Source organism: Ovis canadensis, chromosome 8, assembly GCF_042477335.2.
Source record: "Ovis canadensis isolate MfBH-ARS-UI-01 breed Bighorn chromosome 8, ARS-UI_OviCan_v2, whole genome shotgun sequence".
Classification (NCBI taxonomy): Eukaryota; Metazoa; Chordata; class Mammalia; order Artiodactyla; family Bovidae; genus Ovis; species Ovis canadensis.
Window position 1 is genome coordinate 31,023,920 of NC_091252.1, and position 26,085 is coordinate 31,050,004.

At 39.3% G+C, this 26,085-nt stretch overlaps 1 protein-coding gene across 2 annotated transcripts; it reads right to left on the reverse strand.

Moving 5' to 3' along the window:
• Positions 1–1,368: 1,368 nt before the first annotated feature.
• On the reverse strand, positions 1,369–25,631 carry NUS1 (NUS1 dehydrodolichyl diphosphate synthase subunit). 2 transcript variants are annotated; one of them, XM_069599164.1, is made up of 6 exons: positions 25,592–25,631; positions 25,030–25,253; positions 9,749–9,874; positions 8,195–8,344; positions 6,589–6,688; positions 1,369–4,134 (listed from the first exon to the last, which is right to left on the reverse strand). In XM_069599164.1, exons 1-6 carry the CDS (start codon positions 25,606–25,608, stop codon positions 4,044–4,046), a joined length of 708 nt encoding a protein of 235 aa, XP_069455265.1. In that variant the 5' UTR covers positions 25,609–25,631; the 3' UTR covers positions 1,369–4,043. The 2 variants fall into 2 exon arrangements, with proteins under 2 accessions (XP_069455265.1, XP_069455264.1); XM_069599163.1 differs by lacking the exon at positions 25,592–25,631 and having other exon boundaries at positions 25,030–25,555.
• Between the last annotated feature and the right edge of the window lie 454 nt (positions 25,632–26,085).

Consider the following 26,085-nt stretch of genomic DNA (forward strand, 5'->3'; position numbering starts at 1 on the left):
ATGGTTCACAGACCAAATTTATAAAAGACTTAGCAGTTGAAACCAATCATCAGAAAGGAAGGATATACTTTATACAAGTAAAACTATTATGTTGACACTTAGATATCATTCTGATTTCATCATTTTGGTCAGGTTTTCCTTCCCTGAGACAGATTTTTTCCCCTGTTCTTACAAGGGCAAGTTAAATTATTAGTGCTAATGAAGAAAAGTATAAAAATGGTCAATAGCAGATAATCCAAAGTTTGACCTGGGAGTACATAAAGGTTTTACCTTTTTTTGCATCATCTGGATGCTAAATCCAGATGCTTAATTTATAGTACTCGAATCTCTAGAAGATAGAGGGAAGAGAAACGAGTATAAAATTTCTTGAAGATTCTGGACCAAGGCTAAGTACTCATTAAGGACAACTCAATGTGGACTATAATTTTTTCAAACATTTTATTTTCATGTGATGTAACTGTTTATATCCAGACACAAGAGCCAAACACAAAACAGAATGCAACACTCAATTTGGGGTTTGTAGTTTAAAAGGAATTTCTTTATTAAACCTGTTACAGTAAGATCCATTTAAATATAAATACCAAAAAATTCTAGGATTGTCACCAAAAATGTAATCAATGAATGATGGTATTAGAAGTTTTTTCCTTTACATTTGCTTCTCTGCTTTTTTTTTTTTTACAATGAATGTATTTTTTTAAAGTTGCAAGCAAATTCTTTTTGCACTTCCCTTTTCCACCAATTTTATCAAGGATATGGCCTATCAACTAGGATTCTTGGACAACTGTTGACAGCATCCTTATTTCCTGGGTTTTATTTCAAACTTTTTTGAACTTCCCCTACACTAGCTTTTGTTAACGGCATTTCCTATTAAGTTAAAAGGTGACTTTTGAGAAACTTGATTTCAGATGAAAAGTATGCATAAAAAGTCAACTACCTTACAATTAGATTCTCAAGTTAGAAAGTGAATACGCAACATAAGAAAAACCATAGCTCTTACCCTTCTATTTTCTGGTTTGACGAGAACTGTCAAATTCCTTTCTAAAAGAGTACACATATACATTTTCAATTTGGCATTCCATATTCAGTAAAAAAAAAAACAAAAAAAACTATTCCAATTTTACTTATTCTGGAATTTTGACAATTTTAGCAATAGCAAAGCTCAATTTCACCTTACTTTTACCTAGCAAAAAGCAAATTAACATTTAAGATTCCAAATGTTTAATCTGGTAAAAATGAGAATATACTTCAATCAAGAACACACCATCTAAAAAAATAGTATTGCTGTCTTGTCATGAGTTTCTCATTACATTTCTGCAGTCCCTACATGTTTAGAATAAATGTAGCATTCACATAATACTATAGTCCATGAAAAGAGTATATTCTTTTATTGTTTTTGTTCATACACATCGTTTCAACCTTCAATAATAAAATTCAATAAATTTGATTCCTTAATCATAAAAACTTTACACATTATTTACATGTTGCCAAAGTCTACGCCATACAAAACATCACAAGGATTTGACTACCCACGGTACCATCACACAGGAAGAAGAGGGGGCTAATCCAGGAACATACATTCAAAGATTAACTTGTAGCTGTGCACAGTGTATTTGGCACTGTTCATCAACATTATAACACATTCCTCTCTTAAGACAGGCACTATTCAGCCTTAGTCACAATGTATCAGAATTTGCTATTCACATCAAAACCAGCTTTCAAACTTTCTAACAATAATCAGTGTTAAGAAACAAAACACTATCAGAATTGGGAATAGAATTCAAACCTTCAACCTCTTGCTAGGCTCCAAGCTGCCATCCGTAAGGTAGGCTTAATTTGATAATTTTTCCATTGCGGAGAGTGTCAAGAAGAAACAATATACTCTTCAAAACACGTAAAGACAAACAACACTTTAAAGTTTTCAGTTCTTCTTGGGAGTGCAAAGAGAGCCCTGATAATGATAACTAGTAGGTGATTTTGGCAGGAATTATAGAATGGTTGATGTCATTCAAATTGTGGAGACTGTACTGGCAGTTAACCTCATGGAAAGAAACTGGAATGCCTAATCTGAAATCAGAATCCTTAGCAACTTGTTTTAAGGGTTTCTTCCCATCTAGGACAATAACAGACTCATGTCAGATTATAGATTTACTCTGATAGGTTACAACACTACACTGCTATGAAATATAAGGACAAAATAAAAATACAAAAATCTCAACTGTTAAACCTGTAGGGCTTTGGCTATATCCTAGTGGGTAATTTGACTAACTTCATTTCAACAAATATGAAATCCCTTCACTTCAATTGGGCCCATTAAATTTAATTCATTAAAAGCAAATATATTCCAGAATGTTTAAAAAAGACACATATATAAAAGGCATAAATTCAGTCTTCAACTAAGGCCAAAAAGCCTCAGTAGAACATGGATGACAGTACAGGGGGACAGAAATAAAAAAATCTCTGGTAAAGTTTAGAGATATGATGTCGCATTACACAAGCTTTTAGCAATAAATTAAGACTTGAAAAAAAAGTCTCACAATGTACAAAGAACTACAATGTGCAAAGTAATGTCGCTGAACCAAAATTTAGTTTATAATCATTTTATTTCAAGTGTATTTTTAAAATCATAAACGGAGTTTTGGAATCCAAAGTCAAAACATTTATTCTTCATAGACTCAGAATCTGACAAGCAATTCCAGACCTTGCTTTCCAAATCCAGTGTTCTCTGCTGTTTTTCAGACTGAGACCTAGTATTTAAAACTACTCCGTCCTAAACGTATCATTCTGGATAACTGTTGTGCACTTGCTGTTGATAAGATTCTTCTGAAAACAGTCCATCAAATATATAAAGCATGGTTTCTGTCCAGGTATCAGCAGAGAGGGGAGAACTACTAAACACCTATCAAAAAATCATCTATTCATTTAAAAAATAACAAAACCAGTGCTGTTCTCTGCCATGAGAGAGAACATGCAAAATTAAATTACTTTTGTAGACTGTGGCAATATTTTATTACCTACACAGGCCTCAATCTCAAAGATCTTTCAATACAAAGTCACCATCAGGATTTACTCAGTAAAAATCCTGGGTACTAACATGGCCCTACATGTGCTATTCCAAAGAGGAACAGGTTACTTTTGAGGAAAAGAGCTGCCTTGGTAACTTCCCTCAAATGCTTATTTTAAATAAACATAGTTAATGGAAATATTTTTTAAACCAACTCTGGGTACTATTTCGCAAACTGCCCACCAAATGGAAAAGGAAATCAAAACTTTCTCTACTTATTTGGGAAACTTTCCACCTTTACTTTTCAGATTATGACTTTTTACCTTTTTTTTTACTGTCTCATACAATATTTAAAAATTTTTAAATTGTTTTCCAATATAAGTTCTTTTTCAAATGATCTTCACAACCCAGAACACAGACAACAGAGCAACATTTTCAAGTCACATTGATAATAATGAAGAGATGAAAATGGACGGATGTCTGAAAACAGGTATTCCCTCTGCTCCAAAGGTGAGCAAACTTTTAACATGTGAACAACACGGAACTCCATCCCTCAAACTCAGAATGCTTCCATTTCATATGTCAATATATTATTCTTAAAACTTAAAGTTTGGTCACTTGGAAAAACTGAACAAAAATTACTCCCCGACCCCCCTAAACAACAAAATACCTTTAATTACCCCTTTCTCTCCCCAGAAAAACAGGGAAGTAGTTAGGGCTGAAGCCTTTAAATCTGAAATTTCAGCTCCTAAAACATTGCTGCAATCTGCTCAAAGGTACAAGCTCACCATGTCTCCTTCTCCACTACTTCCTCATTTATAAGTTTATTTCCACACACACATGCACACACACACGCGCACGCACACACACACTCGCTCACATACTCTTACTCTCAAGTAAGACACTTTTTTGTGTTTGTTGATAAATTATGAGGATTATGAACTAGGTGTGTACAGGGTTTCATAGGTGCTTTGTAAACATCAGAGTCACTTGAGTCCTTTTCTCCAAAAGCCTGAAATCAAATCACGCGACCAGCAAATCACTATTTCCCCAGACGCTGTTCACAGGCTGCATACTGACGGAGGGCAGAGAAAAAGTCCTCATAACTGATGTTTAGGTGGGAAGGCAAAGAGCTGGAAAAAAAAATCAAAGGAGGAAAAAGCAATTAGATGATACGCTATAATTTGGAGGAGGGAAACCAGAAGGGTAATGACCAAAAAGATTAAGAACCGAAGAAAGTAAATTACAAGCATAGAGTACATCAAACTAGTTCTACTAAATGATTATTAAACTCACTGTGAAAGAGTTCAAATAAAAACTAACCCCTGTATACATTTTTTTTTGACATTTTAAAGGGACTTGTAAAAAATAATTTTAATCTTAATCGAGTATAGCTGACTTACAGTGTTGTATTAGTTTCAGATATACAGCCAAGTGATTCAGTTATACATACACACATTCCTTTTTAGATTCTTCTCTCATATACATTATTACAGAATATTGGGTAGAGTTTCTTGGGCTACACAGTAGGTCCTTGTTGGTTTACATTCTACACTTCCTAGGTACTGCTAAGTCCCAAAGATCGACCCTTACTGTGACTTTCCATCCAAGCACCAATCTTACATCGTCATCTGCCATCTTAAGTCTAAACAGACCATGGCCTCAAAATCTTATTCTTGAATTCAACCTGTTTCCTTCAAAATCAGTGGTTCCCTGACTTTCCCATTTGTCTCAATGACACTGTAATTTATCCAGTCACTAAGGCTTAAAAGCTCAGGAGTCATTTCATTTCTACTCTAGTTTTTATTGCAATTAGTAAAGTGCTAGGCCTGCAAGTAAACTTGGTAATTAGTTCTCATGAATAAGAGAATTCATAGTATGTTTCTCCTAGGACCCAAAATTAAAATATATTTTTAGGTTCCTAAGTTTCTCTCTTTTATTTAATTTCCACATGTGCTTTATCTCATGCAGCAAATTCTATCAACAGTATTCCACGGTGTGTATTCTTTTATTTATGTCTGGGCTTTTTTTCAATCAATATAATGTTTGTGAGATTCACCTGTGATGCATATTTTTAAAATTTGTTCATTTTCACTTTTATCCAGTTTTCCCTTCTATAAATACTCCATAAAAGCGGCATGGGATACCAGCCAGAGCACTATCCACCCCAGATGGAGGTAAGAAGGAGGTGAAGCATCTCATCATCTCTCCTCCTTTTCTACCCAATGGCATCCACTTTCATGAAATAAGTATAGCTTTCAAATGTATCAAACAGTGCATATTATTTTGCAAACTTGTTTCTTTCACTCAGTCATATTTTTGAAGGTTTATTCAGTAGATACATGCGGCTTCTACATCCGGTATATTCAGTTTAAGTGTCACATAAATCTCACTGTATGCGTGTGCCACAGTTTAACTATTCTACTGATGGACATTTGGTTCTTTTTTAATATTTATTTTTATTTATTTTGGCTGTGCTGGGGTCTTAGCTGTGGCATGTGAGATTTTCACTGTGGCATGCGGAATCTTTAGTTGTGGCACCTGGGCCCCCGCACTGAGCTTGGAGGCTTAGCCACTGGACCACCAGGGAGTCCCATTGGGCTATTTAATTTTCTTGTATTCCTCACTGAGCTGCCCTTCTCTTTTATTTTAAGTCAGGGGTCTGCAATTACAGTCTAGGAGACTGCCACCTATTTTTGTAAACAAGGCTTTATGAGACCATGGTCACACACATCTGTTGACATAATCGTCCAGCTTGTTTAGCTATACTGGCCTGTGTTTAGTTGCAACAGAGAACAGCAGTTCTGAAAGAGACACAGCTTCCGAGATCTAAAATATTTAGCCTCCGGCCCTTTATTCAAAAAGTTTGCCAAATTCTGTTCTAAATAAGCAGTTTCATTCTCATCCATGTACTCGCTCATAAATTACAGGTATGGACTCTTCAGTTGTCATTTTAGCTCATTCTTACCCAGACCCAATCTACTCTAAAACATAGTTGTGAAACAAATCTTCCAAAATCACCATTCCCACTGATTTCCTACTGCCTTTCTAATAACTACACACATTCCTAATGCTTATATTTAAAGCATTCTCAATGTCAAAAGTCCCAAACTATCAGACTTCACCATATACTACTAGACTCCAACACTAAGTCTCTGCACCGGTGTGGCCAGTTACCGATTTCCTTCTAACGTGACGCTCATGTCTTGCCCCCTAGGTTTTCTTTGTTTCCTGCAGCTCAATCCCTACACTTTCTACCTTTTCTCTAATTACAAAAATTCTACCCCCTTTACACATTTTGCATTAAGTTACATCTTTTCTGTAGAATCAACAACTCTGGCCCACAGAGATCACTCCTGATCTCCTATGATGATTAGTTTTAATACCAAATATCTGCACAACCACAAAAACTCTTGTGTCTGAGTCATTTATATAGGTTTTTATTTTACCACTGATACCGTCAAACACCTGAGGGAAAGGATCAGTATTACAATAATTCTTTGGGAATTCCCAACATCCAGTATGATGCTGGGTTCAAGAAACACTTGCTGGACTGAACCAAAGTCAGTACACTTTTAACTACTTACATAATCTCAGTCAACCTGATGTGCCAGGGAAGAAAGCCTAGTGTGCTGTCCACAGGACCAAACTTCAATACTAAATCAGGGTCAGGGAAACCATTTGAACCTTAGAAAGAAAAAAAAACACACATAGGAAATTAATACACACTGCTTACCAAAAAATGACCTACAGCAAAATCTGTTCATCAAATTGGTTTCTTATGTTTTCGTGTATCTGTTCTCTTCAGAAACTTTATTTATATGTTCCATACCCCAATTTCTTGGCACAACATATACTTTTATATCTGTTATTTCCAAATGTGGAAATTTTCTCTAACGGCTGTTTAACTGGACTGACTACCTGACAAGGAGGGGTATCGCAACTCCCACCCATTCTACAGGTAGTCCCCAAATCCCATCTATCTTTCAAGACTAAACTTATGTGTTCTCTTGGCATCCTGAGACCCACACTGCTTTAAGGACTCAAATACTTATTCTGGCCACAGAACCAAGTAACTTCAGGGATGAAAAGCAACTTTAAAAGCTGTCTATTCTCCTTCCCTCCACATGCGCCGATTTTACAGGGCAAGACCAACTCCTAGCTATACAGTACAAATGGTCTCAGGATTCCCTAGAGCCCAAGCTTCCCAGGACGGGAAGAGGAGACTGTACACCTGCCTCAACCAAGATCTGGCCATTCTTTGCTCTGCAAGCTGCTTTCCATATGAGATCTGGCTTGAGAGAAAAAGGGGATAAAAAATATTTCAACTACTAAAAAATAAAGTGAAATAAATCTAAATATAAATAATCAATGATATAGCAGAAAAGATGCTATAATCCAAGGGACCCAGGTTCTAAGAGTTTCTAATAATCTCAGTTCAGCCACTAACTTTCTGGTCACAAGGTAAATGGAGAATTTATCTGAATGAATGAAAAATACATTTGAAATTGTATGGCTATAAAAGCTAACAATGGACATGAATTTATTAAAATTATTGCCTTTCTTCAAAAGGATTAAGGATAAGGCTAGTAAGCAGAAGGACCATAAAGTTAAGGCAAAAAGTTCCTAAGGAACTCTGGAAAGAATAAACAAACTAAAGGTCTTTATAAGCAATTGAAAAATAGATAAAATATAATGTTACATGTAGCATAAGATGACAAAATCAGTGGTATAGCTGGCATAACAGAACAGAAGGAATACCAACAAAGGAGTCGCAGATGATAGTAGTAGCATATTCCCGGGACTGCTTCCTAAATAGCTGTTAAGTTCAGACTTAATATTCAAACTTAACAGACAGTTCAAACTAAGAAGAAAGAGGAATGTTGCATGTCATTTTATCTAAATAAAACTGAAAGATAAAATAAGGCAAAATACATTTTAAAAGAAGGAGGTAGAAGTTCTATTTTCAAGGACTGCCCCCCAAATCCCTTTAGATCCCCTCCTTTACCAGTAATTCTGAAAGCAAAGGAGGTAACTACAAATTTTATTATCTCAAAACTATGTGGGTCTCTAAACTTTAGAAACATAATAAGTGCAACAAAATCAGGCTTTATGGTAAGAATGAGACATAGATATTCTCCTTCATACAGCATCCTTGTGAGACAAAACTAAAAACAAACATACACGACTTACTAAGTAAACTGTCTAACATATCTACATCCAAATCTGTGGATTTCTTTTGCTGCTGGGCTACTAACTGGCAGAAGTCTTGAGCAGCTCTTACAATATCTGCTTTTCCATCTTCTGGGGACAGCACCTTCACTGACGACTGGCAATTTAAAACTGGAAGAAAAAATAAGATATTAAAAAAAAAATACCCTCTTCCAAATATACTTCAAAATCAGTTTCAAGAAAAAGTACAATTCTTACAGTAAACAAGAATCTTTTATGCCCTTCAATTTTAACATCAAAGCATACCTAGCTACTTTGCTCCGAAAGAACCTGTACATAACATTTGTGTATTTATTTACATACAGTCTTATCCAAGTGCTCAGAATGACCTTGTATCTATGAATAAATCCTCTAGAAAACAGAAATTTTAGTTATAGTTCAGTTCAGTCATGTCCGACTCTTTGCGTCCCCATGAACCACAGCACGTCAGGCCTCCCTGTCCATCACCAACTCCCAGAGTTCACCAAACTCATGTCCATTAAATCAAGTGATGCCATCCAACCATCTCATCCTCCACTGTCCCCTTCTCCTCCTCCTCTCAATCTTTCCCAGCATCAGGGTCTTTTCCAATGAGTCAGCTCTTCGCATCAGGTGGCCAAAGATTGGAGTTTCAGCTTCAATATCAGTCCTTCCAATGAACACCCAGGACTGATTTCCTTTAGGATGGACTGGTTGGATCTCCTTGCAGTCCAAGGGACTCTCAGGAGTCTTCTCCAACACCACAGTTCAAAAGCATCAATTCTTCGGCGCTCAGCCTTCTTCACAGTCCAACTCTCACATCCATAACATGACCACTGGAAAAACCATAGCCTTGACTAGACAGACCTTTGTTGGCAAAGTAATGTCTCTGCTTTTTAGTTATAGGGTAACTTACAATTTCTGCTCAAAATGCCACCTACAATCACAGCATAGTTAGCAACAACACAGACAGAAGACAGAAATGAAGGCTGGAGGAAGAAAACAAGTTGCTTCAATGGGAATGAACTGTCTATAGCACACGGGTTTGCCTTTCCAAATTCTTATTCTGTGGAGCTGTTTTACATTTGATAGGATTCTAGATAACTAATAGCTCTGCCTAATTCTTGTTTATAGATATACGATTCTTTGTCTGGTAGAGATTCAATTATATTCATTCTAATCCTGTAGAAAAACAAGTTTTGTCTCTACTCACGTTATTTATTTTAATATTTTTGATCTATAAGTGTGTCCACTCTTTGGATTCTCTTTGAACAGGCTATAAAATCTACTGATTCCTGGTTGTTTGAGTTAAGTAAAATCTTTAACATGTGTTTATTTTTTAATATGTATGACTCATGATTTTCTTTTTTTGAAAATTATCTTTTAACCAGATGAAGAAAGAAAAGTCTAACCCTGATGATTAAAGGTATATAATAAACACTAGGGATAATAAACACTAGGACAAAATGAATAAATAAAGGAGTAATAGAATCTGCCTTGAAACACAAAAAACTTTATCTGCATATGTTAGGTATTCAGTTTTACACTCATGCTTACCTTGATCATCTTTGTCATTACTATTTGCAAACTCTGGTGAGTATTTGGAACAATCTAAGCCCAGAAGTTCCTGCTGTTGTTTTAAAATTTCATCCATCAATCTGGAATTATTTCTTTTGAAAATACCTTAAAAAAAAAAAAAAAAAAAGAAGTACATGTCAACTAGGTTAATTTATCCTCATCAATAATTAATGGATGCTTGTTATGAAAATAATACTGGATCCAGAACTGAAAAAATTCCAAATGAAGCCATGATGACTAATCCTAAACTAGAATCTAAAAGGAAAACATAACAACAAAGCTGTTATTTTAAGAGTCTGGCCTCGGACTAAAGTCAAAAAAAGGACAGGAGTAACAATTCCGTGTCAATATGAATATGAGAGAAATTCAGACCTATAAAGAACTTTTCAGAGACCATTCACTTGACATCTTCATTTACAGGTTAAGAAACGAAGACCCAAGTCTCAGAAAGACCCTTACGGGATTTGTCCAAGCGTTTAGAAACTGCAGCAGCGGTCCAAAGTTTCTATCTTCCTCTCTCCCAGACTACTTTCCTTACAGATTCACTCTGTGCATGCGATACTGTTACCTCAATTTGATTAGTTTTTTTTTAACAGTAAGAATAATATGAATTATGTAAAAAGGAGAAAAACAGAAGGGGCTGAGAGCCTGGTGGGCTACAGTCCATGGGGTTGCAAAAGAGTCAGACGCAACTTAGTGACTCAACAACAACAAAGAGAACAGACAAAAGTGCAGAAATCAAAATTTAGTAAATTCAAGTAAAGCAGGAAAATATACTACATAAAACTCTTTCTGATCCTCCAACTGTGCACATGAAAGTAAAAACTACAGTCACTATCGAATCTCTGAGAAAGATGAAGGAACTACTAAGAAACAATTAACATAGAGAGCTCTAATAAAAAACGATTTGGCTATTTTCAGAGGCCAGCCTTCTAGTGGCCACTGCCTCTTAAGACCTTTATCAAAGGCTCCTTCTCTGTACCCTCAGTCAGCTCTGTCTTTAACAAAACAGCTCAAAGGTCAACTGGGAGAGACAACATAATAAAAAAATATATATATACACAGTAACACAGAATCTGCTGAATATGCTGTATAATGCCAACTTGGTTGAGTATGTGTCTATCAGTAGTTCAAAGATAAAAGCAGTCTCTTTGGTTAAGAAAAGGTTTTGTAAAACAAGCAAGACTTGAGCTGAGCTGACCTCAGAAAGTTAAGAGAGAAGAAAATGGAGAAGATAGATCGTGAAGAAAAAAAGCACTGAATGCTCAAAAGACAGACAAATACTACTTTTGATTTGAGAAAAGGAGCAAGGGAATGGGCCTAATTTTTACTTCATTTTGCCTACCCAATGGGTAACCAACCTTTTCTGGGCAATGTATAAACGTGTCGAAATATTCATCTTTAGGAAAACCAACCTGGCAACAGTATAGAGAAGGACTGGCAGCAGACTCCCGCAGCAGTCCACAGCTAATTTGATAAAGCAGTGAAAAAGAATTCGTTGTAAAGAGCTGAGAGAATAAACAACAGAGGCAAACACAGAAAATTCCATGGCTTCAATCCTGGGAAACAGAAGTTGATAATATTTTTTTAAAGTAGGGAAATTCTATAAAGAACTGGTTTGAAGGAAAAGACTAGTTTTAGACAGCTGATGATGGACGATTTAGGTGGGGTTACTGTCAAAGCGATTAAAGACACGGGGAAAGGGTGTTCCCGACAGGGGTAGGTCAAACAAGCCCTATGGGTAGGGCTCTTACTGTTGCACCTACAAGAGGCTAGCACAGGGCCAAGCACAGAAAAGTGAAAGTCGCTCAGTCACGTCCGACTCTTTGTGACCCCATGGACTATACAATCCATGGAATTCTCCAGGCCAGAATACTAGCGTGGGTAGCCTTTCCCTTCTCCAGGGGATCTTCCCAACCCAGGGATCCAACCCAGGTCTCCCACATTGCAGGCAGACTTTTTATTTTTTTTACCAGCTGAGCCACAAGGGAAGCCCAAGCACAGAACAGACACTGAACAAATAAAGGTCTGCGGAAAGACCATGACAGGTCAGAGACCTTCTTCCTTCTCAAAATCCTATCCTCGTCCCAGATTGCTTGAATTATCTTCTGGATCAATTCCCAATTTACTCCTTGAATGGCCTCTTCTCACTCTGCACTGAATCTTTTTCCTCTTTCCATCCCTAAATGGAGATGACTCCTCAGCGTTTCTGCCTCAGCCCTCTTTCTGTCCATGTGCTCCTCCTCCTCTGGTTCTTTACGAGACTTTAAATCCCAGCATCAGGACCAGGGTAAGATGAATGAGGCAAAACCGGGGGCAGCAGGCTGTGCGTTGCAAAAATCCTAGTAACTAAAATTAATAATAACTTAAGGTAATACCTTTCAAAAGTTAAAAATAATACAAAACATCCATGATGAACAAAATATTAAAATTTTAAGTAAAAAAACGGATCGGCATTTGGTTCCCAACATTTTGAGTTTATTCAAACATTTAATCCCACCTTGAAGTTCTGTAAGCATCTGAAAATGAACAAATCTAAAACTTGGTAGCTTATCTTTCAAAAAAGCTCTCAAACACTTACATTGCATCAAGTTAAAAGAAAGAAATAGTACTAAAGTGTAAAACTTATATGTACTTAGGGACAAAGCCTAAAGGAGAACAGTAAATATGTAAGGTTGATGGGACAGTGGGTGGTTTAAAACCACAACTGCTATAAACTGCTGCTCATATAATTTTAAAAAATCACCACCAACACCAACCAAACTTTAAAAAAGCCCTTCTTATTGTTGTTTTCCTTCTAATAACATCATCAATAGCTAACCAGACACCCAGACATGGTCTCTGCTCTCTGGCATTACCACCACCAGCCCTATCAGAATGCTAACTCTTGACTCTTCTACAGCAACGCTCCCCTGAACCAATTTCCCTTTGTCCACTGTCCCCACTGTTTCAAGCAACAGTCTTCCTTATAATATTACAAACACTCTCTGATAGGTCTTCTGCCCCTTCTAGTGAGTATTACTACAGACAGATCTTCCTTGGGTACATCTGTAAGCCCGGCACATTCCAACTTTAACCTCTTAAATGGCTCCCAAAATGCTTACAAAAATCTACAGTATTAGGAACAAACTGTGCAGATCCATGTTAACATTCCATGTTACGCTTCCACACTGGGTAGGTGGAAACAATTTATGTTTGTAACATAACTGAGTCTTCCAATTTTTCTATACTTCTCTACCCAGCAAATCTGATTGCTTTATATTGCCCCCAAAACACCTGAAGTGACTCTCACCTTCAACCTTTGTTACCTCCCCAGCCCCACATCTGTAAAATTCTCTTAATTCTTCAGGCCAGCTGAAATGTCATTTACCCCCAAGAAGCTGCTCTCTCTAGCCAGATATGCCCAATTCCTCCTCTGACATACCTCACTCTTGCAAATACAAACATCTGCTCAAACTCCTTAACAAACCAATATTCTACTTTTATTAGTTATAGCTTAACTCTTCCCCACCCCCACTGAACTGTAGTCTTACTTGTGAACTTGGGTCTTATTATCTCTTTTCCCCTAAGGTGCCTTCCACGTAGCAGGAGTTCAATGTTTATTTAATAAACTAAATTATCAGTCCACAAAGTGCCACCTAATAACAATGAAACCTAAATGGACATGACACTGAATGGAATTTTTAAGAAGTTTCCAGGAACCTCTCACAATAAAAGGAGACACTTCCTTATTGCACACAGGCAGATATGCTGTTAAAAAGGAAAATTATTACAGAGAGATGCAAATACTTTTTATAAAAAAGACCTCCAGAAAGTTATTTTAAACTGAACCTTTATCTTGACTGATTTGGATGGAAGGATGAAATTAAAAAGTAGTTTCTGAAAAGTACTAAATGCAAAAAAAGTACTAAATGCAAAAAAAGTACTAAATGCAAAGACAGATTACCAGCAAAGTAATTCCTGATATCCCGCAGCTTGATCGCCATCCAGAAATCTGATTACACTCTATGGTTCTTATCTTACTAACACGTCCCATAAGCAATATTCTTGGGCTACAGTTTTCTTCAGGATTCAAAGTCTACACACACACACTTCACATAACAAGATCTGCGACAAGATAGAAGAACGCCTCTGACTGAGACAGGCAATTCCTCTAGCAATATTGTAATACATGTGGAGAGCCTTTTCTCATATCATAATTCATCTTGTTTGCCTTCACAGAATCTAAACTAAAGCCAAAATGATGTAATAAAAATAAAGAAACCATAATAAAAGTCCTTTTATGCAAAAGGGAACAGCACACATTTAGAAATAACACTAGCAAATACTCAAATTCATGAGAACCCTGTGTTTTACAGAATTATATAAAAATGAACTGCAAGAATTATTTTATCCTGTCCTTTTACAAAGGGGGAAACAGACCCAGCAAGGCCAAGCAATTGCCCTTGGTCAGGAGTCTAAGCCTTTGGATTGAAATCCAGGTCTCCTGACTTCCAATTATTCAATTCAGTAACTATGTAATGCTGATAAACAGCGCTAAATTCATCTTACTATTAAATTCTGAACTTCCCTCCCCCAAAAGTTAAACGAAAGTTGGCCGTTTTACAAATGAACAGAATCTTTAAAAACAAAACAAAACTAACACTAGAGCTCTTTTTAAGGTTTTTAAGAAGTTACAGGGTAACAGATACTTGATCTTTAAAGATGACTTAGGAATCTAAAGTTAGGGTTTTGCCATAATGATTTAAAGACTTTTACATTATGCTTGTTGCTCTACAACTGTATCTCATGCACAATTTCCCTCAAGTAAACTATCTGGAAATATATATACATAGAAAAGATATAGGGAAGAGCCAAAATTTTTAAAAACACACACGAGCACACACCGGAAAGTCTACAACTTCCATGAAAGAATAAAATATTATGCTAGGAAAGCAGACCTCAGAAAGACAACAATGTTTTTGGTATTTTTGATAAACACTAAGCGAAATGTAGATCTCTTCTTATATCTTAAGAAAGAGCCTTTTTAATTCTAGTATTAAAAACTGTGTAAGATGTTCAAAGTGTAGACAACAAGGAAATGTCCCATAACCATCCATCCTAACAAACTGAATGTCCCTTAATCTCATCATCATACAACGACTATTTCTGGTTTTTAGTATTTCCTAGTGGTCATGTATGGACGTGAGAGTTGGACTGTGAAGAAGGCTGAGCACTAGAAGAACTGATGCTTTTGAACTGTGGTGTTGGAGAAGACTGTTGAGAGTACCTTGGACTGCAAGGAGATCCAACCAGTCCATTCTGAAGGAGATCAGCCCTGGGATTTCTTTGGAAGGAATGATGCTGAAGCTGAAACTCCAGTACTTTGGCCACCTCATGTGAAGAGTTGACTCACTGGAAACTGGGAGGGATTGGGGGCAGTAGGAGAAGGGGACAACCAAGGATGGGATGGCTGGATGGCATCACGGACTCGATGGACATGAGTCTGAGTGAACTCCGGGAGTTGGTGATGGACAGGGAGGCCTGGCATGGTGCGATTCATGGGGTCGCAAAGAGTCGGACACGACTGAGCGACTGAAGTGAGTGAGTGAGTGAGGCATACCTGTAGCAACCCACTCCAGTGTTCTTGCCTGGAGAATCCCAGGGACGGGGGAGCCTGGTGGGCTGCCGTCTATGGGGTCGCACAGAGCTGGACACGACTGAAGCGACTTAGCAGCAGCAGCAGCCATACCTGACCAAGCAATTTTGTATCCTGCTTCTCTCACGTGTACAACATGTATCCTTCTTTGGTGCTAATCTCATGATTATTTTAACAATTGCATTATTTAACAAAAAAGGCCCCTGAATTCAGTAAACATTTCAAGTACAATGGGAAGCCACTGGCAAGTTTTATTTAGAGTTTGAATAATATTACCAAAGAAGTTCACGTTGTTGATGGGTAAAGAATGGATTATACAGGGGCCAGAACAGAACTGAAGAGAAATTAAGAGGCCACTGCAGCAATAATCCAGGTGAAAAATAATGAAAACTTGGGTGGCTGCAATGAAGAACCACAACCAAGTGGCAATCGGAATATCTTCTAGAAGATCAAGGAGGCCTGATGACAGACGAGAGGTAGAACATATCAATTTTTAGCTTGAGCAGTTGGCTGGAAGGTAGTGGCTTCCCATTTTCTGAGATGAGAAATAAACCAAGCAAGGCAGGGTCTGGTGGTGGGGGGCGGATTCAAGAGTACTGTTTTGGACATGTTAAGCTTTTGAGATGCCTAATAAAATAAACATGGAGATGTTAGGTAAGGAGTTAGATACAGGAGCCTGGAATTATAGAAAACATAAGGACTGGAGAGTCAAACCTGAGTGTGAGCATACAGATGATAATTAAAGCAAAAGGATTGGGAAAACTATCTGGGTCAAGAGTCAGCAAACTACTGCCACTGGAACACAGTCACACCATTCATTTACGGCCACTTTCTGACTGTAGTGGCAAAGCTGAGTGTTTGTGACAGGGACCATATGGCTAAGTCTAAAATATTTACTACCTAGCCCTTTAAGAAAGTTTTCTGACCCCTGATCTAGGAGACAGGGTGAACATCAGAAAGACAAGGGCATACACATAGCACAAACTTCTAGGATATCCCAACTTTTAGAATGGAGCAAACAAGCCAGAAGGAACAGGCAGTGAGACAGGAAGACATCCAAACACACATGATGTCATGGAAGCTAAGAGGGAAAATATTTCAAAGACAGTGGAATTAAATATGCCCTACACAGGTTATGAAAAGCTATAACCAACCTAGACAGCCATATTAGAAAGCATTACTTTGCAGACAAAGGCCCAATTAGTCAAAACTATGATTTTTCCATTAGTCATGTATGGACGTGCAAGTTGGACCATGAAGAAAGCTGAGCACCGAAGAATTGACGCTTTCAAACTGTGGTGCTGGAGAAGACTCTTGAGAGTCCCTTGGACTGCCAGGAGATCAAACCAGTTTATCATAAATCCTTAGCACGTTAACCAGTCAAGAAACTGAGAGTCAGAAAACCAGGAACCCACGTATAGTAAGAAAAGAAAGTGAAGTCACTCAGTCATGTCCAACTCTTTGTGACCCCATGGACTGTAGCCTACCACACTCCTCCATCCATGGGATTTTCCAGGCAAAAGTACTGGAGTGGGTTGCCATTTCCTTCTCCAGGGGATCTTCCCAACCCAGGGATCGAACCAGGTCTCCCTCATTGTAAGCAGATGCTTTACCATCTGAGCCACCAGGGAAGTCCTTAGACCACATATAGTAAGGGACAGATCTTAAATATTGCTTCTTCTAAAATTTATATGAACTGAATAATCAATTCTAGAAAATGAGACTTTCCAAATACACATGTATATCTTTTCTAAATCTGAAATCTAAACTTTTGCTGTGACTATTGCTTCTCTTCAATAGAAACAGATTTTTAAAGCAAGTGTTTATAAGGACATGATAAAGAAAGCAAAGAAAAGCAAGATAAACACTGAACCAATCTCGTTACAATCTCTCATCTCACCAGCTAAGGAACTAAAGTAATACTTTTTTTTAAAAAAAATGAATACCCATCGTTTGAAATAGTCTACTTTTCTTTTTATTTTTTATTTATTTTTTTCTACCTTCCTTTTTAAACGAGACACCTAAGTAAGTTATCTGGTGGTTATCCTCATTTAATTTTCTAACAATCCAATTATAACACTATTAGAGGCAATCTTCAGAGAAGAAAACATATACTTATAGGACAATGTTTTTAATGTACCAATAAAATTTTACATGACTGAAGTACTCAGAACAAAATAAATCTCATAAGCCATTAAATAATTTTGTTTCAAGAGAAAGCCCCATGATACCTCATGCTGCTGCTGCTGCTGCTGCTGCGCCGCTTCAGTCGTGTCCGACTCTATGCGACCCCGTAGACGGCAGCCCACCAGGCTCCCCCGTCCCTGGGATTCTCCAGGCAAGAGCACAGGAGTGGGTACGGTACCTCACAGAACAACAACTATCCTGGAAGGAGCATGCTGTAGCAAGGGGAGAGACACATGGGACAGTGACACGGTACAGAGCGAGGGCTGGGTTTTAGCTCCAGTTCTTCAGCAAGAGAGAGAGAGAGAATAAACAAGCTATGTGGGTTTTCTAAGCCTCGGGCTGTACATCTTAAAAATGAGATTATCTTCACAGACTCTGCTCATCTGACAAGGAAATAGTTCAACAGAGAGCAGGAGCTTCATAAAATTAAGTTCAGTTGATTAAAAAAAAGTCAAGTGTGTCCTACAACTCACAGCATGATCGTTCATATTAGTGGATGAAGAAAACTCTATTTACCTTTAAATACCTTTTACAAATTATCTTTATTACCTCTAGATAAGTAACACTTTACCAAGGCTTTAGGATGACCCAACATAATCAGGAATAGCACTAACATGCCTGGATTATGGTTATATTCTCTTATTAGTGGAAGTTGGTACAGCATAATGGTTAAGCACAAAAGCTTTGGAATAAAACCTGGTTCAAATTCTAGATCTGTCTCTTACTATATGTGGGTTCCTGGTTTTCTGAATCTGTTTCTTGACAGGTTAATGTGCTAAGGATTTAATGCACTTCTTTGCATAGCATATGGTGCATAGTAACAGTGCAACAAAGAATAATTATTACTATTAAGGAAAGGTTTGTTTTCATACATAAATCCAATACTATGGTTAAATAGAAAGCTACTCAGAAAACAGGTCATTTCAAAAACAGGATAGAGCTTTTCAAAGACAAAGCAAAACTGGGATAGTCAAGAGAAGCCACCTAGCAGCTAATAGTGAGAATGATTTACAAGGATCTATTGATAGCTTTTGACAGGTTGCTAGCCCTTTGTAGAAAAAGGGAAGAGGACATCACAGGATGTTAAGATAAATGTGAAATTCTGTATTATATTTGCAATGTACTATACAAAGGTGAAGATTAGAAATAGAATCCCTTCGAGAGAAGACAAGTACCCTAGTTTGTACTGTCTGTGTATCAAAATTTAATCACATTTATATTCAGACTTTCAACACTTCTGGCAACTCCGTATTTCAGCGTAAGGAGCACAATACTTGATAAATTTATATTTCCCAACAGCATCTGTGTCAGTGTGCCAAATAAGTAAACTTGGGCAAACTGTGTTCATTTCCCTCCCACTATTTTAAGGCTTCTGGGTATTGGTGCTAGAAAACAAATTACAATTCATCATCCTTACCTACAAAAAAATCCAGCCTCTTCTTTCAATTCAAGGAATACCTACTGACCTACTCATTACATGCAAACACCAACCTGAGGATAGATACCATCTGCGGAGCTTACAAGCTAGTACGAAAGTTTGAGCACGTGTACATACAACTACTACTTCCCCAAATGGAGAACTTGGAGATGTACAGCATTTAAGGAGATTCAAGGATACAGCAAGATCAGGAATGGAATAGCTGAGAGAGAGTACCACTTAAAAGAGCAATGACAGCTTTCTGACAGAGAGCCATTTGCCAAGAAAAGGAAAGGAGGACACTCCAGAAGGAGGGGACATCAAGTACCTGGTCATGGATACAGTAAAAGGCATACAAAAGAATGAGAAAGAGGTTGGGAGGGCTGGAAGTATACAGGGCAGATTGTTTTTAACGCTAGTGTGAAAACTCTGAGCCACAAAACCGTTTCATGAGACATCGAGTATGGCTTTACAATCACGGATATAACACTACAGAGAGGAATACAAAAGATCTGTTTTGTTGCTAAATCCTCACATAGACGCAAATGCCTTATTCCAGATCACTCCAATTTATAGCAATAGTAAGTAATAATTCACTGCAGCATTATTTACAACTGCCAAGACAAGGAAGCAATCTAAATGTCTGCCAACAGAGGAAAGGTTACAAAGAAGATGTGGTATGTATTATATACAATGGAATACTACTCAGCCATAGAAAGGAAAGAAATAGTGCTATTTACAGAAACATGGATGGACCTAGAGAGTGTCATACTGAGTCAAGTCAGTCAGTCAGAGAAAGACAAATATGATATCACTTATATGTGGAATCTAAAAAAAAAAAAAAGGTATAAATGAACTTATTTACACAACTGAAGGAGAGCCACAGCTGTAGAAAACCAACTTACAGGGGGAGGGGTGGTGGGAATGGATAAACTGGGAAACTGGGATTGACATATACACTCTGCTATATATAAAACAGGTAACTAATAAGGACACACTGTGTAGCAGCAGGAACTCTACTCAGTACTCTGTAAAGACCTACATGGGAAAGGAATCTAAAACAGAGCGGATATACGTACACGTATAACTGATTCACTTGGGTGTACACCTGAAACAAACATGATATTGTAAATTACCTATACTTCCAAACAATAAAGCAGAAAGAAAAAATATTAACTAATAATTAAGACCCACCCAAGATCATCCTCACTTACGGAAAGGAACATAAAAGACGAATGAATAATCTGATGCAATGTAACTGGCGGCATGTCCTTTCATCTGTGGTAGAGTCAAACTTCAATGTGTAAATGTACCATGTAAGTAGCTTAATAAAAATAGAGTTGCTCAGGTCCCATTCGCCTAATTTGATCTGACCAATAACTCTGCTGAATCTGTACTTTTTATAAACACTCCCAATGACTCATTCATAGATGGCCCACAGACCATGTTTTGAAAATACTGCCCTACAGCAAGGTTACCAGCATGGCACCGACACAGCTGAGCAACAGGAATAGGTTCCATCCCTGAAGATAATGATACATCTCCAGGTAACTTGGATCAAGGCATACTTTAACAGAGATCCAGCCAAGTATAGCATCCCTAAAGCTAAAGCACCAAAAGCTCCAAACTCCAATTTTTGTTCCAACCCAATTATGGTCATTGCTTAAATGATAAGAGCGTACACAAAATTGCCAAATTACCCTTCTAGAATTCTGAGCTCAAGAAATTCCTGAGAAAACAACTCAAATTTCTGACAGGTGAAAGAATTATTGTAGAAATTCTTGATTATAATCAAGAAGCAGTGCAGGTAAATGGAAACGAAAAGATCAGTGTGTTTGCAGAGTCAAACCATGGTAAGTAGTAATGAACTTTTTTTGTCTAAGGATTAAATACAGGCTAGATCTAGCTGTAATTAGAATGAATGTATATATGTGTTAGTTGCGTCCAACTCTGCAACCCCATGGGCTGTAGCCCACCAGGCTCCTCTGTCCATGGAATTCTCTAGGCAAGAATACTGAAGTGGGCTGCCAATCCCTTCTCCAGGGGATCTTCCAGACCCAGGGATCGAAGCTGGCTCTCCCACACTGCAGGCAGATTCTTTACCATCTGAGCCACCAGGGAAGCCGAATTAGAATGAAGGGATACAAGACAGGGAAAAACTTAAGGTGGTAAAGTAGCTCATCTCCAAGATGGCAGCCATCATCTCCACCCCAGCCCCACCCCTTCTGCATAAGCCATTTTCTCACTGAGGTCTATTTCTCCTTTTTTTTTCTCTTGATTTGGGGGCTGACCTGTGGCTTCTCAGACCAACAGGATACAGTAGAAGTAACACTGCATGGTTTCCTAAGTTAGGTCATAAGAAATCCAGTTGTGGCCTTTGGCTAATTCTTTGGGAATAACTATAAAAGAAGTATGACTACCCTAAGGCCACTGTTAAATGAGGAAACTTAAGCTAGCCCTGTGAAGACAGATGACCAACCATCCTCATCTATGCCAGCCATCACAAACCAGGTACTGAATATATGGTGTGAAACCTTTTACATCCCAGCTACTATCTGACTGTAACCTTATGATTAGAATAGACATCAAGAAAGAACTGCCCACCTGAACTAAGTCAACACATAAATTGTTTTAAAACACTATGCTCTGGGGTAGACCACAAAGTTAGAGATAACCAGAACAGCTGCCCAGGTCTTTATTCTACCTCATTTCTCAACTTTTCATTACATAAACTTACCTATCATATTTACTGATCTCAACACACTACTATTACTGTTGTTCCAGCTTCTCTAATGGGAATGCTTGACAATAAGGGATTCCCCATTCTCTGTGTGTGTGTCACACACTGACCACTGTACTGATTATGGTAATCCAAATTCTACCTATTTTTGCAAGGTCTATCTCAGATGTCACCCCCTTCCTTACTATGGACGGGGATAAGGAAGTACCGTGTTCTTGGGAATACTTCTTAAGCATGGATGTTGAGAAGCAACTCTGTTCCTCATGGATTTTTCTCTCTTTAAAGTCTCTGTCATCCACTAGCATTAATACATTAGCTTATAATAATCTTTAGTAACTGTCCCTGACTTTAGAATAAACTCTTTAAGAGACATAATGTCTGGTACTTCTTTGTGTCCTAATGCTTTATATCACAGCAAGTACTCAATAAATGTGACATTAAAGAGTATGTCAACAGGCTTTTTAAAATAAATTAAATATTTACATAGAAATAGGCTCAAGTGAAAGTTTGAGAAAACTGAATAGAGCTTAAGTATCTAAACAGTTCCCCAGAAAAAGGATAAGTTTTCTTACATAACCATATGAGTTGCTCACTGACCTCCTTCATATCTACTCAAAAGTCAATGAGGCTCAAGAGGAAGGGGACACACGTATACTTATGGATGATTTGGCGGCCCACGCCAGTGCTCTTGCCTGGAGAATCCCATGGATGGAGGAGCCTGGTGGGCTGCAGTCCATGGGGTCGCACAGAGTCGGACACGACTGAAGCGACTCAGCAGCAGCAGCATGTTGATATATGGCAGAAACGAACACAATACTGTAAAGCAATTATCCTTCAATTAAAACCAAATTTTTTAAAAGTCCATGAGGCTTTCTTTGGCCACTCTTTTTAAACCTGTACCCCCTAGTCCACCGTTGACTTTCAACATTCCTCTCCCCTTCCTCTGCTTCACTCTTCCTCACTGCCTTTATGGGCTAATACATTCTTCTCATTTATACTATTTGCACACTTCCACCAAAATGTAAGTTTCACGAGCATAAGAATTTTTGTCTTTTTCACTGGCCTAGATGCCTCATGCCTAGAACAGTATCTCCCAATTTGTCACCTGTTAAATGAATGAATCAATCAGTCAATACCAAGGAAGAGTAAATTCAAAGTCTCATTTCAAACAATGAAATTAACCCCTATCCCATTAAAAACTCATCAAAATTGCTTTTACAGTAGGACAAAAAGTGCTGAGTCTGTGCACTGCAAATGCTCCATAAAACTCTTTTTGATTATCAGTTAAGACTTGGTTAGCTTGACTTCTTCCTTTTCACCACTAATGGTTTCTTTGGCAAATATGATAGGATATTTCTGAATCACACCAGCAATTCAAGAACAGGAATTTCCAGAATAAGGAAGTGTGGCAATACTATAAACTGCATTCTATTTAATTATTTATTTTTCTTCCCTACTAGAACATAATGGTACTTGCTTTATAAGAATTACTTGAATATAAGTGATTCACTTAAAGCCAACTTCACCACATTGCTCAATGGCTTTAATTAATTTCCCCTCTGCTTCACTTACTTTTGCCTCAGACAGTATTTCTGTTGCATCGCTCAAGCAAAGACTGTGTTGCCTTATTACAGTCTTGTGATTTCTACTGATCTTTTGGCAAGTTCCATAAAATCTCAGTACCTAAGTATTTTAACTTTAACCTTACAGGGTAAACTATCATTTGATGATGATGGGCTGTGAGTCACCATGTTCCTTGCTGGCTGCAAGGAAGGTGATCAGCTGATCAGAGACAACTCTAATACCCTGCAAGAGTTGCTGTCTGACCTCAACCTACCCTTTCTGACAAACCGTCACACTTAAACCTACCTATGTGGTAAAGATTTAATGCTAAAAATCAAGTTGTAGTTCCTGTGAGCATACCATTAATTTAAGGTATTGAACAGAGACTAAAATATTAGTTTTCTTTCCTTCATACCAACATTATTCAATCATTCTTACTTGGAAGGAAATGCTATTGCTTTTGACATTTGACTGAGACCCAAATAAAACATTTATCTCCTACTCAGTCCTCAAAGCCTGGCTTAAATACTATCTCCTCTGCAGGAGCTTTGGGAGTTCCTCCAATCAGAATTTCTCCTCCTAAAGGAGATCAGACCTGGGTGTTCACTGGAAGGACTGATGCTGAAGCTGAAACTCCAATACTTTGGCCACCTGATGCAAAGAGCCGACTCATTTGAAAAGACCCTGATGCTGGGAAAGATTGAGGACAGGAGGAGAAGGCCATGACAGAGGATGAGATGGTTGGACGGCATCACTGACTCAGTGGATATGGGTTTGGGTGGACTCCGGGAGTTGGTGATGGACAGGGAGGCCTGGCCCGCTGCGGTTCACGGGGTCGCAAAGGGTCAGACACGATCGAGCGACTGAACGGAACTTCTCACAGCAGTTACTAACTCTCAACATCTGTGGCTGTCTTTGCCACTCGTGCGAATGTGTTTATCCCAACAAGCCTGAGTTTATGCAACTAAATGTTAAGAATCCAAAGAATATGCCTATCCAAAGAACTGCGCTTTAACTTTGTAGCTATCCAATAAATGTTCAAGTTCTGTACCTACAAAAATTCTCTACCGTGAAAATTTCCTCAATCAAAACTTATGGGAGGACAAGTACTGTGTTGGCCCCTGAGGATCAAGGATCGCACAACATCCCAGGCAGCTGAAAAGAGAAGGCGACCACTTTCCTGGCCGCCTAACCAGGCTCTAAGGTACTTTTCATAAGCCTACTTCAAATGCCATTTGTCCCCAGCCACTGAGCTGTGACTTAAAAACAGTGCTCTGGGCCTCTCTGAGGAACCACTGCGGTGTAACAAAAAGGTGAACCCGAAGGAAAGTTCAGACTGGCTAAAATATCAATCCTCCTCTTACTACCTTTCAAACTTTGGACAAATTTGTAAATGTTAGCGACCTCAGCTCCCGCATTTGTGAAACAAGGGTATACAAACACCATCCACTTTACTAGGACGTGATAACGGGTAAGAAATATTTTTAAGTATGTACAAGGCGATGAATCGAGGTCAAAGGTTTAGCAGGTGTTCAATTAAGCCTATCTCCTCTCCTCGAAAGCGCTAGCACCGTAATTTACACTTAGGGCCTCGGGTCACAGAAACTCGCGGAGCCGGGAGGGCTGTGCCGAGAGGCGCGCCCCGGTACACCTGCCGGATGTGCGGGCCCCGCGGCCGGAGAGGCCCCGGTCTCCCGACCCGCTCTGGGTCTCACCTTGATGGTCGTAGACGCTAATGTAAGAGATGCCCACGGCCATACACCACACCACGAGGCTTGCGATGTCCGAGAAGCTGGGTTCCTGCTCCTCCTCCGTGATCACCAGGCCCATGTGCACAGGCAGCTTCTCCAGGGAACGGCCGTCCGCGCGCCAGCGTAGTCGCCAGTGGGCGGCGGCCGGGGCCGGTCCCGCGCGCGGATGCCGGTGGTGACGGCGGTTCCTGCCGACAGCCGGGGGCTTGCGGAGCGTGAAGCCGAGCGGCGCTAGGACCGCGGCGGAGGCGGCGCGACACCAGCGCCGCCAGATCCAGTTCCAGGTGCCGAACCGAACGCGGAGCCAGGAGGTGAGCGTGCGGTGCAGGCAGAGCAAAGCGTGCAGCACCCGCCACACCAGCTCGTACAGCCCCGTCATACTCTCGCGGCACCCGGGCGCCCTCCTCTCTCCCTCCCACACCCGCGACGCGACCGCTTCTTATCCGGCCCTGCGGCCGGCGCGGGCCATCGCTCCGCGTTCCCCCGCCCCCAGCACCCGATCCCCTTTCTACTGCCAACACCTCACCTCGCCCCCGCCGCCATCTTCCTCCTGCCTCGGCAGCCCCGCCCCCGCTAGTACATGGACAGTCCTGATTGGTCGACGTGGAACTCTGACGCGGCCTTTGAGTCCGAGGATGTGGCCCAACCCGGCGCGAGGGAGGGTATGGGCCTGCGAACTAACTGGGCCGAAGACCGAGGGCGCCCCCTGGTCGTGCGGAGGCCGAGAAGCTGTCGCCCGCCTGGCTCGCGTCGTCTTGATTGGAATGGGCGATTCCTGGAACCCCGCGACCTTCGGATCTTGGACGTCTTGTGCGGTCTGTCTCTTCTCACAGCCCCGCCAGAAACGGCTGCCAAAGAGTAAAAATGGCCCAAGTGGATTGGAAATTACCAGAAAGAACCTAGGGGTAGAAAGTAGCCCTCAGCAAGTGTTGATGCTGGAGGTCAACCAGGGTTGCCAGAGGGAAGTGCCTGAAGAGTCTGAAGTGTGCCCCATAGAGAGGTCTGGCTATTGTACTTCGG